The 16,732-nt window shown below is 49.0% G+C and overlaps 1 protein-coding gene across 1 annotated transcript in view; it reads right to left on the reverse strand.

The window, feature by feature from the left end:
* Positions 1 to 16,403, reverse strand: part of LOC117977952 (rhophilin-2-like) — a 34,639-nt gene extending 18,236 nt beyond the window's left edge. Inside the window, 6 exon segments of the mRNA XM_055099354.2 lie at positions 2,089 to 2,208; positions 4,776 to 4,932; positions 5,342 to 5,529; positions 10,826 to 10,992; positions 15,415 to 15,539; positions 16,374 to 16,403. Coding sequence (XP_054955329.2) covers positions 2,089 to 2,208; positions 4,776 to 4,932; positions 5,342 to 5,529; positions 10,826 to 10,992; positions 15,415 to 15,539; positions 16,374 to 16,388 — 772 coding nt within the window. The 5' untranslated portion in view covers positions 16,389 to 16,403.
* Positions 16,404 to 16,732: the final 329 nt, after the last annotated feature.

Below are 16,732 nucleotides of genomic sequence, written 5' to 3' on the forward strand. Positions count from 1 at the left end.
AGGAACAAGGCTAGATCATGGCGGATCTCATGCGTGCGAGATGAGGGCTCTCACTCCTGTTCTGCATGAGATGGGAGCCCACTGGGGTGTGAGCAGGGGACTGGCCAGATCATGGCGGATCTCATGCGTGCGAGATGAGGGCTCTCACTCCTGTTCTGCGTGAGATGGGAGCCCACTGGGGTGTGAGCAGGGGACTGATGTGATCTGGCCTGCATGAGCAGACTCTGAAGGGGCAGCAAGAAAACCAGCTATGAGCAGGGCAAGCCACGTGACCGCTCTGGGTCTGTTTCCTCAGCTGTAAAATGGGGATGCCATGAGACCCACCTCATAGTGTTGTGTGGGGTTTAAGTGAGTAAATGTTTCTTACATAAGCACTGTACACATGTGGCTTCCACCAGGGCAGCAGGGTTAAAGTGGCCAGATTTGAGTGTGTCTTCTAGGTACAGCCAAAGGGATTTGCTAATCAAATGTAGGGTGAGAAAGTAAGACAAGAGGTTAGGTGTGGTGGCTCGTGCCTGTAATCCCAGCACTTTGGGAGACAGAGGAAGGAGGATCGCTGGAGGCCAGTAGTTCAAAACCAGCCCGGGCAACATAGTGAGACCGCATCTCTACAAAAACCTTTTTACAATATTAGCCGGGCATGGTGGTGCATGCCTATAGTCCCAGCTACTCAGCAGGCTAAGGCAGGAGGATCACTTGAAGCTAGGAGTTCAAAACCAGCCCGGGCAACATAGTGAGACCGCATCTCTAAAAAACCCTTTTTATAATATTAGCCGGGCATGGTGGTGCATGCCTATAGTCCCAGCTACTCAGCAGGCTGAGGCAGGAGGATCACTTGAAGCCAGGAGTTTGAGGCTGCACTGAGCTGTGATTGCACTACTGCACTGCAGCCTGGGGGACAGCAAGATGCTGTCAAAGAAAGCAAATGAAAGAAAAGGAAAGAGGAAAGGAGGGAGGAAGGGTAGATGGGGAGGAGAGAAAGAGAGAAAGGAAAGAAAGAAAGAATTAAAGAGAGAGAGGAAAGGAAAGGGAAAGAAAAGGAAAGCAACAAGGAAAAAGAAAAGGAGAGGAGAGGGGAGGGGAGAGGGGAAGGGTGAGGGGAGAGGAGGAAGGATGAGAGGAGAGGGGAGGGGAGAGGAGGAGAAAGGGGAGTGAAGGGGAGGTGGGAGAGGGGAGGAGAGGAGAGGAGGGGAAGGATGGGAAGGGAGGGGAGGGGAGAAAGGGAAGGGAGGGGAGGAGAGGGAGGAGGGGAAGGGAGGAGAGGGAGGAGGGGAGGGGAGGGAGGACAGAGGAGAGAGGAGAGGGAGGATGGCAGAGAGAGGAGGGGAGGGGAGAAGAGAGGAGGGGAGAGAAGGGGAGAGGAGGGGAGGGGAGAAGAGAGGAGGGGAGGGGAGGGGAGAAGAGAGGAGGGGAGAGAAGGGGAGAGGAGGGGAGAGGAGGGTAACAGAGGGGAGGGAAGAGGAGGGGAGAGAACGGGAGAGGAGGGGAGGGGAGCAGAGGGGAAGAGAGGAGAGGGGAGCAGAGGGGAGGGGAGGGGAAAGAGGAGGAAAGAAAAGAAGAGTGGAGAGTGAGTCCAAGGTTTCTGGCCTGAGCACCTAGAGGGGTGGAAGTTGCCATCACTGAGACGGGGAAGCTGCGTATGTGTGCATGGGGGCAGATTAGGGTGGTGGAGGTGAGGTCTGCACATGGGAAGAGATATTCACACTGAGACATGGCAGAGACCAAACCAGGACACTTCATTACCAGTCATTAGGTGTTCTTGGGAATTCAGCCATGCATAAGGAAATCAACAAACGTCTCCTTCCCTGTTAGCATGATACAGGCCACCCTGTGGACCCCAAGGGAGATGTTTAAAGTCCTGGCTCCACAGGGGGAGGGCTGGGTGCTATGGAACCCATGAGAACACAGCCTGGGAAGCCCTCTGAGGCTCAGGACTGTGCCTCATGACTTCCGAACCCAAAGTGGCCACGATGACTTGGAACACCCCCCTCTCCCGGGTCCTCTTCAGGGACCTCTCTGTGGCTGTCTGTGAGCAGGACCAGCTGGGCACCAAGTGGGACCCACATCTGGGTGCAGAGGGACATGCACCCAGCTGTCGGCGCTGCTGATCATTCTTCAGTGTGGCCAAGGGTGTCAGCCCCTCTGGCATGTGGTCGTAGAGCTGGGACAGGCACTTCTCCTTGTGGTCCAGATCCGTGCCTGGCTTCACTGCAAAGAGAACCACAGGTTAAATCCCCTCTCATGGACCTGGCCACAGACCCACATAGAGATTTCTCTTTCTACCATGTCTCTAGTTTCCTTTCTTCTGCAGTTTCACAAGGCATTTGGGATCATGGCTCTCCTTTCTGCCCCTGGACACACCCCAGGCAGTCTGACCCTCAAGCTTTTTTTTTCTTTGAGACGGTCTCACTCTGTCACTCAGGTTAGAGTGTGGTCTCACTCTGTCACCAGGCTGGAGTGCAATGGCACAATCATATTTCACTGCAGCCTTGAACTCCTGGGCTCAAGTGATCCTCCCACCTCAGCCTCCTGAGTAGTTAGGACTACAGACATGCACCACCACACGCCAGGCTAATTTTTAAATTTTTTTGTAAAGATAAGGTCTTGCTACATTGCCCAGGCTGGTCTCAAACCCCTAGGTTCAAACGATCCTCCTGCCTTAGCCTCCCAAAGTGCTGGGATCAAATGTGTGAGCCACCATGCCTGGCTACCCCGAAGCTCTTGCTCACTGGAACCAGTCATGCTCCAGAGGTTCAGAGGTTCAGAATTTTTTTTTTTTTTTTTGAGATGGAGTTTCGCTCTGTCGCCCAGGCTTGGGTGCAGTGGTGTGATCTTGGCTCACTGCAACCTCCACCTCCCGGGTTCAAGTGATTCTCCTGCCTCAGCCTCCCGAGTAGCTGGGATTACAGGCATGTGCCACCATGCCCAGCTAATTTTCTATTTTTAGTAGAGACAGGGTTTCAGCATCTTGGCCAGGCTGGTCTCGAACTCCTGACCTCATGATCCACCCATCTCGGCCTCCCAAAGTGCTGGGATTGTAGGCGTGAACCACCACACCCGGTGAGGTTCATAATTTGACCCTGAGCCCCCAAACACTACCTCCTCTGACTCACCCACCACACAGAACCTCCCAGCACAGCCCAGACCCTGTCATGCCTGGCCTGCACCCCTCTGCAGGCCTGCATACCTGCAGCAGAGCCCCTTCCTGCTTCAACCACACCCTCCCTGGTGCATATCCTGCTCTCAAACCTCACAAAACCACTCTCCACTTCCCCAGCACCCTCGGCCTCTGTTCCTGTGCTCAGACACTTTACTCCCTCTAGGCTGACCCTTCCCTCCTGTGCAGATGGAAAAGCTGAACTCAAATGTCACCGCCTCTGAGAAGCCATCAATGACTGCACCATGGAGTCCACCTGCTGCTGCATTTGTGTCTCTGCAGCAATCACCAAGGCACTATATGGTATTTCTATTTGTTTCAACATCTTGTCTCGCCTAATAGACTATATAGTACTAGGAGTGGTGGCTTACACTTTCAGAGAACCTACAGCATATAAAGCATTATTGAGCTTTGCATACAGGCCCTTAATTTTCATGACAGCCTGTGAGGTAGATTCTCTCCATATACCCATTTTACAGATGAGAAAATCGAGGCAGAGGACAGCTAAGTAACTTGCCCAAGGTAATACAGCTCATTCATGGCAGAGCTGAGATATGAACCCAGGAAGTCTGGCTCCAGAGGCTGTCTTTTTAATTCCTCGGGAGGCTGCCTGGATTAGTACTTATTAGATCAAAAATCCCTGGCCAGGCACCATGGCTCATGCCTGTAATCCCAACACTTTGGGGAGGCCAAGGCAGGACAATTGCTTGAGGCCAGGAATTTGAAACCAACCTAGGCAACATAGTGAGACTCCATCTCTACGAAAAAATTTTTTTCAATTAACTGGTGTAGTGGCATGTGCCTGTAGTCCCAGGTATTCAGGAGGCTGAAGTGGGAGGATTGCTTGAGCCCAGGAGTTCAAGAAGGCAGTGAGCCATGATCATACCACTGCACTCCAGCCCCATCTCTAAAAATAAATAAAATTAAATAAAATTAAATTCCGATCATCACAGTTTTTTTTGCATTAATTTTTATTTTATTATTATTAGTTTTTTTGAGATGGAGTCTTGCTCTGCTGCCCAGGCTGGAGTGTGGTGGCACAATCTCGGCTCACTGCAACCTCCACCTCCCCGGCCCAAGCCATCCTCCTGCCTCAGTCACCGGAGTAGCTGGGATTAGAGGCACGCACCATGCCCGGCTAATTTTTGTATTTTCAGTAGAGACAGGGTTTCACCATGTTGGCCGGGCTGGTCTCAAACTCCTGACCTCAAATGATCTGCCTGCTTTGGCCTTCCAAAGTGCTGGGATTACAGGCTTGAGCCACTGTACCCGGCCTGCATTAATTTTGATTCTTTTAAAATATTACCTTAAAATGTTATTTATCTTGATGCCAGCATTTTTGGCATTCCCTTAGATTCTAGATTCCAGGTGAAAATTCATCCTCTTGCACACAGGCAGAATTAAAGGTGCCTCCTCTTCCTCCCTCTAAAGAAGCTTATAACCCCTAACCCCACCATGGCCTGTGCAGCAGCTGCCTCAGTCATGGGTCATTCTCATCCTCTGCCTTCAGCCTGTGAGCATCTCCAGGGAAGGCAGTTAGCTCTCACTCAGCTCAGAATCGCCCCTGGGGCAGCTGGACCACAGCCCTGGCCAAACCTCCGAACCCCACAGGCCTTACCCTGGTGGTCGATGAGGAGGATGGCAGTGAAGTAGTGGGCCAAGGCCGCGTAGTGGTGGGCCTTCACGCAGGCCAAGCTGGCCCAGGAGTAGGGGATGTTCTCTTTCACCGGCGCCTGGCTCATGGCTGCGTGTAGCTGTTGGCAGACCTCTCCCACCTGAAATAGAAGGGGCATTGGGAAGGGGCAGCCCGGCACAAGGGCCCTCATGAACCCATTTGCAGAGAAAGAGCCCTTTCTTCTTCTCGTGCAACAGCCCCTGCCAGGGGCTGCTCCAGAATCTGGGAGCAACTCCAAGCAACCCCTCGTTCTGTCATTGTCACAGTTAACAGGGGGATCAGGCTGCTGTCATTATGCTGGTTTTTAGGTTAAGCTGCAGATGGAATCAGTGATCTGTATCTGAAACACCAACACTTGCCAAGAAAACTCAAGCCAGCAGTACTGGCCGGAGCTGGCACAATGCCCAGGTCACAGGCAAGCTCCCGTGGGAAGGCCCCACTACTTCCAGTGCTCCTGTGCCAGCATTTCCTGCCCACTCCCCAAAGTCACAGGAACCAGGGAGTCTTACCTTGGCAGCCTCCTGAGCCACCTTCACCAGCATGAAGAATTCATTCCAGATCCCAGGAAGGCTGATTTTCTCAAACATGCTTTCTTGGGTTTGTGCAAGCATCATTTTGACAAGCACGCTGAGCATGGCAGGGATCATATCATAACTTGGAGTATGGGTAAATGTCTCTTTCAGGTAGTTTAAAACCCCTAAAAGTGGAAAATGTTTTGCCCATTAGTTCGGGTTTATATTTACTTCATCACGTTGCTGTAGAGAAAGATAGGAGGCCAGGTGTGGTGGCTCATGCCCATAATCCCAACACATTGGGAGGTCAAAGCGAGCAGATCACTTGCGTCAGGAATTTAAGACCAGTGTGGGCAACATGGTGAAACCCTGTCTCTACAAAAAATACAAAAATTAGCTGGGTGTGATGGCATGCACCTATAGTCTCAGCTCCTCTGGAGGCTGAGGCAGGAGGATTGCTTGAGCCCAGGAGGCAGAGGTTGCAGTGAGCTGAGATCTCACCACTGCACTCCAGCCTGGGTGACAGAGCAAGACTCCGTCTCAAAAAAAAAAAAAAAAAAAAAAAAGGAAAGATAGGAGGAAAAAAAAAGAACCGGTGTCCTACAACATATTAAAAAGTTTGATTCTCAATTATATGGTCCAGCAATTCCACTCCTATGATATATATCCCCAAATAATTGAAAGTGGGGGCTTAAATGATACTTGAACACCCGTGTTAATAGCAACATTATTTACAAGAGCTGAAAAGTGGAAACCACCCAGACATCCATGAGCAGCCTATCCATACAATGGAATATTTTTCAGCCTTAAAAAGGAATGAAATTCTGACACATGGTACAGTGTAAATAAGGGCATTATGCTAAGTGAAACAAGCCAGTCACAAAAGGACCAATATTGTAGGATTCCATTTAGATAAGGTACCCGGAATAGTCAAATTCACAGAAACAGAAAGGAGAACAGAGGTTAGCTGGGGCTGGGAAAGGGGGCAATGGGAAGTTATTGCTTAACTGAGTACAGAGCTTTGCTTATCCATCATCCAGATGAAAAAGTTCCGGAGATAGCTGGGCACAGGGGCTGCTGCCTGTAATCCCAGCTACGAGGGAGGCTGAGGTGGGAGGGTTGCTTGATATTAAGAGTTCAAGACCAGCCTGGGCAACATACTGAGACCCCTGTCTCTTAAAAAATATATGCTTTTTAAAAATGTATTTATTTTATTTATTTTTGAGACAAGATCACACTCTGTTGCCCAGACTGGAGTGCAGTGGCATGATCATGACTCACTGCAGCCTTAAACTCCTGGGCTCAAGCAGTCCTACCACCTCAGTCTCCTGAAGAGCTGGGACTACAGACATGCACTACCCCACACCCAGCTAATTTTAAAATTTTTTGTACAGATGGGGTGTGCCTATGTTGCCCAGACTGGTCTCCAACTCTTGGATTCAAGTGATCCTCCTGACTCAGCCTCCCAAAGTACTGAGATTACAGGTGTGAGCCACCTTGCCTAACCAACAAAAAAAATTTTTAACTTCTGGAGATGTTTAGTGGTAATGGCTGCACAACACTATGAATGTACAAATGCACTTAATGCCATTGAACTACACACTTCAAAATGGTTAAGATGTGCTTCTGGTTGCCAGGATAATTTTAAAATTTTAAAAATTTAAGATAATCATTAAAATGGTAATTTTATGTTGTGTTATTTTACTGTAATAAAAAAACTGGCTAAAATAGTACATTTTAGGTTATATATGTATATTTTAACACTATTTATTTATTTATTTATTTATAAATAAATGCCCAGGCTGGAGTGCAGTGGCATGATTTCAGCTCACTGAAACCTCTGCCTCCCAGGTTCAAGCGATCCCCCTGCCTCAGCCCCCCAAGTAGCAGGGATTACAGGTGCTCACCACCACACCCAGCTAATTTTTGTATTTTTACTACAGACGGGGTTTCACCATGTTGGCCAGACTGGTCTTGAACTCCTGACCTCAGGTGATCTGCCTGCCTTGGCCACCCAAAGTGCTGGGATAACAGGTGTGAGCCACCCCACCCAGCCTTTTAACCCAATTTTTAAAAATTGGATTATCTTCCAAAACACTTACATCTCTATTGAGTAGAGAAACCAGCCTGCTCCCCACAACTCCTGTGTCACCTGGGACAAAATTCCATCACGACAGGTATGGAGATGCAAGCAGAGAGCAGGCAGAAGGACTGAGGGGCTCACAGGGGGCCAGGCTCACACATAAGATCTGAGTCATTCAGCAGTCCAGGGCTTTTCCCCTGGACCTCAAGACAGATCTATTCTGGCCAGGCACAGTGGCTCATGCCTCTAATCCCAGCACTTTGGGAGGCCGAGGCGGGTGGTTCACCTGAGGTCAGGTTCGAGACTAGCCTGGCCAACATGGCAAAACCCTGCCTCTACTAAAATTATAAAAATTAGCCAGGCATGATGGTACACACCTATAATCCCAGCTACTCAGGAGGCTGAGGTAGGAGAATCACTTGAACCTGGGAAGCAGAGGCTGCAATGAGCCGAGATCTCACCACTGCACTCCAACCTGGGTGATAGAGTGAGATTCCATCTCAAAAAAAAAAAAAAAAAAAAAAAAACTCAATCCGCCTGCTCCAATGGAAATTTTCATGCTGCAGCCTTCCACTGACTTCTTTATAGTTTAGAAAATTAGCTGTCCAAAGCGCTAACTGACAATCAATCTGGAACTGAAATAGAGTCTCTCATATGAATCCCAGCCAACTGGGTCCTCTGGTTTTGTTGCTGAGCAAAAAAAAAAAAAAAAAAAAAAAAAAAAAAAAAAAAATCCCTGCCCTGCGGAGGGATGGCACCTGCTGTTTTGAGCTGTGAGCTCCGTGGGGGTTCCCTCACACTCCCCACTGTTCTCCCACTTGCTTCATTTCATCTATAATTTGTCTCCATTGCTATAATCTCAGAGACAGGACACAGAGTGCCTGCCTAAGATTCCCCAGAAAGATGAGTCCAGAAAAAAGATTTACAACAAAAGAAATCAACTCATACTTGGAATCTTAGCATATCACTTCATCCTAAGAGACCAATCTTTCATTTTTTTAATTAATTAATTATTTTTTGAGACAGGTTCTTGCTCTGTCGCCCAGGCTGGAGTGCAGTGGCACGATCTTGGCTTACCACAACCTTGGCTGATCCTTCCATCTCAGCCTCCCAAGTAGCTGAGACTACAGGCATGCACCACCAGGCCCAGCTAATTTTTGTACTTTTTGTAGAGATAGAATTTTGCCTTGTTGCCCAGGCTGATCTCAAATTCCTGAGCTCCAGCAATCCACCCACCTCAGCCTCCTAAAGTGCTGGGAATACAGGCATGAGCCACCATGCCTGGCCTATTTCTTTAATTAAAAAAAAATTCTTTTTGGCAATCCTAGCTCACTGCAGCCTCAAACTCCTGGGCTTAAGTGATCCTCCCATCTTAGCCTCTGGAGTAGCTGGAACTATGGGTGTACACCACCACGCTTGGCTAATTTTAAATATTCTGTAGAGACAGGGTCTTCCTGTGTGGCCCAGGCTGTCAGGACCAATCATTGTAACATCAGAAATTTCACAATGAGTTGAAGTGGCAAAGTTCTGGTTCTTCACAAGCTTGCAGGGCAAAGTGATATCAAACAATGATCCACACGGGTGGAAGGGGAATCACACCCCAAAGCAGAATGTCGATGATCAACCTAGAAGGCAACACACTATAGAGCTAGTGTGGAGAACACACTGTGGTCTACACTGTGCCCTGCTCTTGCATCCATCCCCACGTGGAGTCTGACCCAGACACAGGCCCTGCTATGGGGGAGCAAGGCAGAACCCGCAGGCAAGGGTGAGCCATGCCAGGCTCACCCACAGCACTGGGTCTGGTGACCCCAGTCCTCTACAGGTGTAAGCACTAGGCTGCTTTTCTCCTCGACCCCACACCTCGTTCTCATACTAGGATTACCTGAGGTCAGGAGTTTGAGACCAGCCTGGCCAACAGGGCAAAACCTCATCTCTACTAAAAATACAAAAATTAGCCGGGCATGGTGGCAGGCGCCTGTAATCCCAGCTACTTGGGAGGCTGAGGCAGAAGAGTTGCTTGAACCCAGCAGGCAGAGGTCATAGTGAGCAGAGATTGTGCCACTGCACTCCAGGCTGGGTGACAAGAGCAAGACTCTATCTCAAAATAAACAAATAAATAAAATAAAATAACAAAAGACAGTTCCTGGAAGAAGGGAACTGAGCTATGAGACATCCTTTGAATGCATCACTTGACAAAGGGTTGAGAACACCCACCTCATGCTGGAGAAGTTGGCAGAATGCAGGTGACATAAAGGCATGGAGGGGCAGGGTGCGGTGGCTCACCCTGTAATCCCAGCATTTTGGGAGGCTGAGGCAGGCGGAACACCTGAGGTCAGGAATTCGAGACCAGCCTGGCCAGGATGGTAAGACCCCATCTCTACTAAAAATACAAAAATTAGCCGGGCGTGGTGGCGGGTGCCTGTAATCCCAGCATTTTGGGAGGCTGAGGCAGGCGGAACACATGAGGTCAGGAATTCGAGACCAGCCTGGCCAGGATGGTGAGACCCCATCTCTACTAAAAATACAAAAATTAACCAGGCATGGCGGTGGGTGCCTGTAATCCCAGCTACTCAGGAGGCTGAGGCAGGAGAATCGCCTGAAACCGGGAGGTTTCAAGCAGTGAGCCAACATTGCGCCACTGCACTCCAGCCTGGGCGACAAGGGCGAAACTCCATCTCATAAATAAATAAATAAATAAATAAATAAATAAATAAATAAATAAAGGCACGGAGAGTAATACGCACAGATAGGGTACACCTAATACAAGAAAAAGAAGCCTACGGTTTCACTATTTGGGAAAAGTTATTCTGCTCTTCATGACAGTGTTGAAAGAAACAGTTACGCACTGCCATCCCAGGGCCACTTGTCTGGAAAAGATCAATCATCAGCCACAGGATTCACCATGTACATCAAGCCATCCCAGACTGAGGTCTGAACCACCGAGCAAGTTTCTTTTTTTTTTGAGACGGAGTCTGACTCTGTCACCAAGGCTGGAGTGCAGTGGTGCGATCTCCACTCACTGCAAGCTCTGCCTCCCGGGTTCATGCTATTCTCCTGCCTCAGCCTCCCAAGTAGCTGGGAATACAGGTGCCCGCCACCAGGCCCAGCTAATTTTATGTATTTTTAGTAGAGATGAGGTTTCACCATGTTAGCCAGGATGGTCTCGATCTCCTGACCTTCGTGATCCACCTGCCTCGGCCTCCCAAAGTGCTGGGATTACAGGCATGAGCCACTGCACCCGGCTGGACCAAGTTTCTTAATGGGAAGTTACACCAGAGCTGAAGACTGGTCTGGCCCTTGCAGGGGACGACCTGTAGACCCTCTTCAGTGGGGGGTCACCTGGTGCCACCGGGCGGGGCCAAGGCTCTGTCCAGTCAGCCCTGGAGGAGACATACCTGCAGCTCTCTGAAAGGCATCTATGGCACTCTGCAGCCCAGCCTGCGTGTGCCGATAGCGCCGGGTCCCAATCTGGGTGTAGAGGGCCCCAGTGTTGAACAGGACACTGGCCTTCTCCAGCAGCAGGTTCTGCTGGCTGACCAGAACCCCAGTGAGGGAGTCATACCTATGTGAAAGAAATGCATTCAGGGAATACAGATTACTTGGCTAGTTAATGCTACTTTTGGATGCAAGTGGAAAAATTATTATTATTATTATTTTATTTATTTATTTATTTATTTTTGAGACACAGTCTCACTCTGTCACCCAGGCTGGAGTCCAGTGGAGTGATCTCAGCTCACTGCAAGCTCCGTCTCCCAGGTTCATGCCATTCTCCTGCCTCAGCTTCCCAAGTAGCTGGGACTACAGGCACCCGCCACCACGCTCAGCTAATTTTTTGTATTTTTAGTAGAGACCGGGTTTCACTGTTTTAGCCAGGATGGTCTCGATCTCCTGACCTCGTGATCCACCCACCTCAGCCTCCCAAAGTGCTGGGATTACAGGTGTGAGCCACTGTGCCTGGCTCTGTTATTATTTTTTTAAGAGTCAGGATCTCACTCTGTTGCCCAGGCTGGAGTGCAGTGGTGTGATCATAGCTTACTGCAGCCTCCAACTTTAGGGCTCAATTGATCTTCCCACCTCAGCCTCATGAGAAAGCTGGGATTACAGGTGCACACCACCATACCTGCCTAATTTTTTTTTTTTTTAATTTTTGTAGAGATGGGGTCTCACTATGTTACCCAAACTGCTGTTAAACTCCTGGGTTGGCTGGGTGCAGTGGCTCACACCTGTAATCCCAGCACTTTGGGAGGCCAAGGCAGGTGGATCACCTGAGGTCAGGAGTTCGAGACCAGCCTGGCCAACATGGTGAAACCCAGTCTCCACTAAAAATACAAAAATTAGCCAGGCATGGTAGCGGGCACCTGTAATCCCAGCTACTCAGGAGGCTGAGGCGGGAGAATCGCTTGAACCCGAGAGGCAGAGGTTACAGTGAGCCGAGATTGTGCCACTGTGCTCCAGCCTGGGCAACAATAACAACAACAACAAACTCATTTCTTCAATAAAATTCAAGAATGCACATGCACTGAGGCTTTTGTTTCCAAGCAAGATGACAGGACTAATCACACTGACCACCACAGCCACACACAAAAATATCTGATGGGGTAACTTTATAAACACAGCATGGGACATCCAGACAATGGACTATTACTCAGTACTAAAAATGGAGCCTTTTCAAGCAAGCCTTGAAAAGATGCAGAGGAAACATTACCAAGAGCCAACCTGAACATTGCTACCTACTGTATAGCACGCTGTGTGAGTCCAACATTCTGAAAAGCCAAAATCCCTGGAGACAGAAGAAAGATCAGGGGTTGCCAGGACTTAGAGGGAGGGAGGGAGGAACAGGCAGAGCACACGGAGGATTTTTCCAGCAGGGAAACTCTTCTGTACGACACTGCAAAGATGGATCACTGTCACTCTATGTTGGTCAAAAGCCACAGAATACACAAGTGCAAGAATGAACCCTAATGGGAACTATGGACTCTGGGTGATAATGATGTGTCAGGTAAGTTCCTCAATTATTAAAAAAAAAAATGCGCCGGGTGCGATGGCTCACACCTGTAATCCCAGCACTTTGGGAGCCCGAGGCAGGCAGATCACAAGGCCAGGGACTGAGACCAGCCTGGCCAACGTGGTGAAACCCCATCTCTACTAAAAATACAAAAATTAGCCAGGCGTGGTGGGGCACACCAGTAATCCCAGCTACTCAGGAAGCTGAGGCAGAAGAATCACTTGAACCCAGGAGGCGGAGGTTGCAGTGAGCCGAGATCACGCCACTGCCCTCCAGCCTGGGCAACAGAGCGAGAATCTGTCTCAAAAAAAAAAAAAAAAAGGCCGGGTGCAGTGGCTTACACTTGTAATCCCAGCATTTTAGAGGCCAAGGCAGGTGGCTGGCTTGAGCTCAGGAGTTTGAGACCAGCCTGGGCAACACAGTGAAACCCCTCTCTATCAAAAATACATGGTGGTGGCATGTGCCTTTAAGCCCAGCTACTTGGGAGGCTAAGGTGGGAAGATGGTTTGATACTGGGAGGCAGAGGTTGAAATGAGCTGAGATCACACCACCACACTCCAGCCTGGGTGACAGAGTGAGACTCCGTCTCAAAAAAAAAAAAAAAGTGTGTGTATGTGTGTGTGTGTGTATATATATATATGGCTTCTCCTAAATGAAATATGGCAATTACTAACCCCTCATAATTCTTTCTGAAATCTAAAACCTCAGGATTTGTTTTACTTTTTTATTTTTTCAGACCAAGTCTCACTCTGTTGCCTAGGCTGGAGTGCAGTGGCATGATCATGACTCACTGCAGCCTCAACCTCCTGGGCTGAAGTGATCCTCTCATCTGAGCCTCCCAAGTAGATGGGACTACAGGCATGTGCCACCCATGCCTGGCACATTTTCTCTAATTGTTTTGTAGAGATGGGGTCTCACTGTGTTGCCTAGACTGGTCTCAAACTCCTGGGCTCAAGTGATCCACCCACCTTGGCCTCCCAACATGCTGGGATTCCAGATGTGAACCACCACACCCAGCCTAGGACTTGTTTTATTTATTTGTTTATTTTTTATTTTTATTTTTTGAGACAAAGTTTTGCTCTTTCACCCAGGCTGGAGTGCAGTGGCGCCATCTCGGCTCACTGCAGCTTCTGCTTCCCGGGTTCAAGCAATGGTCCTGCCTCAGCCTCCTGAGTAGCTGGGATTACAGGTGCCCGCCACCACACCCGGCTAATTTTTGTATTTTTAGTAGAGACATGTTGGTCAGGCTGGTCTCGAACTCCCAACCTCAGGTGATCCACCCACCTCGGCCTCCCAAAGTGCTAGGATTACAGGTGTGAGCCACCGCACCTGGCCCTAGGACTTGTTTTAAAGTTTACTCATGAACCAAGGGGTGTGCAGTCAGCTTCTCCCTAATTCATGACTAAGGAGAAACCACCTTTCACCATGCAGACAGCCTGGTGCATTGTTAGGAAAATTCATCCCCCTTTCCTTTGCTTTCCATGAGGAAGGCATCAGTAGCCAACCATCGGCTATAGAAACATTCAATTCTGATACGCCCCCACCTTCTAGGATGTATTCTCCTTTCACTGACACTCCTAACGACACTCAGAGAAGGGGTGCAGCATCTCCAAAGTACTTTTTTTTTAAGTTTTTGGTGTTTTTTTTTTTTTTTGATACAGACTCTCACTCTGTCGCCCAGGCTGGAGTTCAGCGGTGCAATCTTGGCTCACTGCAACCTCTGCCTCCCAGGTTCAAGCAATTCTCCTGCCTCAGCTTCCCAAGTAGCTGGGACTACAGGCATGCACAACCATGTCCAGCTAATTTTTGTATTTTTTAGTAGAAGCAGGGTTTCACCATATTGGACAGGCTGGTCTCGAACTCCTGACCTCATGATCCACCTGCCTCGGCCTCCCAAAGTGCTGGGATTACAGGTGTGAACCACCGCACTCAGCCTTTTTTTTTTCTTTTTTGAAACAGGGTTTCACTCCTATCACCCAGGCTGCAGTGCGGTGGTGTGATCTGGGCTCACTGCAACCTCTGCCTCCCAGGCTCAAGTGATTCTCCTGCCTCAGCCTCACGAGTACCTGGGACTACAGGTGCATACCATCGTACCCAGCAAATTTTTGTATTGTTTGTAGATATGGGTTTTTGCCACATTGCCCAGGCTGGTCTCAAACTCCTGGGCTCAAGTGATCTGCTTGCCTCAGCCTCCCAAAGTGTTGGCAATATAGGCATGAAAACCACTGTACCCAGCCTCCCAAGTATTTAAAGTATACTAATCTTTGAAAACACCAATTGGGCCTACAGCCATACCACCCTGACATGCCTGATCTTGTCTGAAAATACCAATTGTGGAGAAGAATCAAATCCTCTACTTCCATTTTTTAAATCTGATCTAAGCTGAGTGTGTAGCTCATGCCTGTAGTCCCAGCTACTCAGGAGGCTGAGGCAGAAATATCACCTGAGCCCAGGAATTCAAGACTAGCCTGGGCAACACAGTGAGACCCCGTTTCAAAAGAAACCTGATCTATTTCTGTTTGGTGCTTTTGTCTCACTGGACAAGACCTGATTTTCTCTCTCTCTCTCTCTCACTCACTCACACATACACACGCATGCCCCAGTCCAATCTGAGACAAGAATCTTGCTTCTGGCTAATTCCACTTCAGAGCCCTGTGCTTCCCCAGTGATACAACAAGCAAGAAAAATGTCTCCTCTCCTTGGCTCACTTGTTCTGAGAAGCAAGAGGCCACAGTCTGTTGGGGCCATCTCCCTCGGATCACCTTCATAAATAAATACCAATGTATTGACACCTTTCTAGACTTCCCTGGATAAATGCAAGATAGGAAAGGGGGCTGAGGTGCACAGGGGTGCACCCCGGATAAATGCAAGATAGGAAAAGGGGCTGAGGTGCCCGCAGAGGGGCGTCTGTGATGGTGAGGCTCCGAAACTGTGGCTGCCATAACACATGAAGCGCCAGCACAGACCTCCAGCACCTACCAGGTGAACAGGAATCCCATCTGCCCTGTGGGTGGGAAGAATCGATTCTCAACAAAGCCCAGCTGGATGAAGTATGTCATCAGCAGTTCCACCCTGGCCTCATCCCGGCTGGGCGTCTGACAAGCCTGCGAGGAAAAGAACCCCAGAGGGCATGAGCAGAGGAGGACACAGCTGACAGCCCTTCCCGGAAGGTGCCCTGCACATACCAGCAGATGCCTGTAACTATTTCTGCAGTACGATGACCTCACTGCTGGCATCATCAACTCTAGGAGGGGTGGAAAGAACCTGGGAGGAAGTCAGAAATCCTGGAATCCAGTCCCAGCCCTGCCAGGAGGCAGGTCTCTCCCCTTCTATGGTTTTCCTTTTTTTTTTTTTGAGACGGAGTCTCGCTCTGTCACCCAAGCTGGAGTGCAGTGGTGCGATCTTGGCTCACTGTAACTTCCACCTACCAGGTTCAAGTGATTCTCCTGCCTCAGCCTCCCTAGTAGCTGGGATTACAGGCGTGTAGCACCATGCCCGGCTTGTTTTTGTATTTTTAGTAGAAACGGGGTTTTGCGGTGTTAGCCAGTCTGGTCTCAAACTTCTGACCTCAGGTGATCCACCCGCTTCAGCCTCCCAAAGTGCTGGAATTACCAGCATGCACCACCATGCCCAGCTAATTTTTGAATTTTTAGTAGAGACGGGGTTTCACCATGTTGGCCAGGATGGTCTGGAACTCCTGATCTCAGGTGATTCTCCCGCCTCCGCCTCCCAAAGTGCTGGGATTACATAGGCGTGAACCACCGCACCCGGCCTCCTTCTACAGTTTTCTTATGCAGCAAATGGAATGGATGATTCCAGCCCCCAGCCATCACCTCAATCTGCCCATGATTCTGTTAAGACCAGAAGCGTGCAATAATGGGGTTCCCTGAAAACTTGGAAAAGCTACCCTCCCCTCTCTGCTGCACACAAAAACTTACTTGTCTCAGATCCATAAGATCTGTGATTTCATCTTCATATAAATAGCCATCTTCACTGTAATGTTCCAGGATAAAATCCTTAAAGAAAAATGAGGTTAGATACTATAAAATGTGATTGAAAACCATGTATGTGCATAACAGTAATATGTCAGTTGTGAACCTGTTTCTAAAAAGGCAGAATAAAGAAAAACTTACAGTGATTTTCAAAGTGGGGGAATTTATTTTCTTAATTTATGTAGTTTTTTTTATATGGAGTCTTGCTCTGTAGCCCAGGCTGGAGTGCAGTGGCACAATCTCGGCTCATTGCAACCTCTGCCTCCCAGGTTCACGCAATTCTCCTTCCTCAGCCTCTCAAGGAG

The sequence above is a fragment of the Pan paniscus genome, chromosome 18, assembly GCF_029289425.2.
Source record: "Pan paniscus chromosome 18, NHGRI_mPanPan1-v2.0_pri, whole genome shotgun sequence".
NCBI lineage: Eukaryota > Metazoa > Chordata > Mammalia > Primates > Hominidae > Pan > Pan paniscus.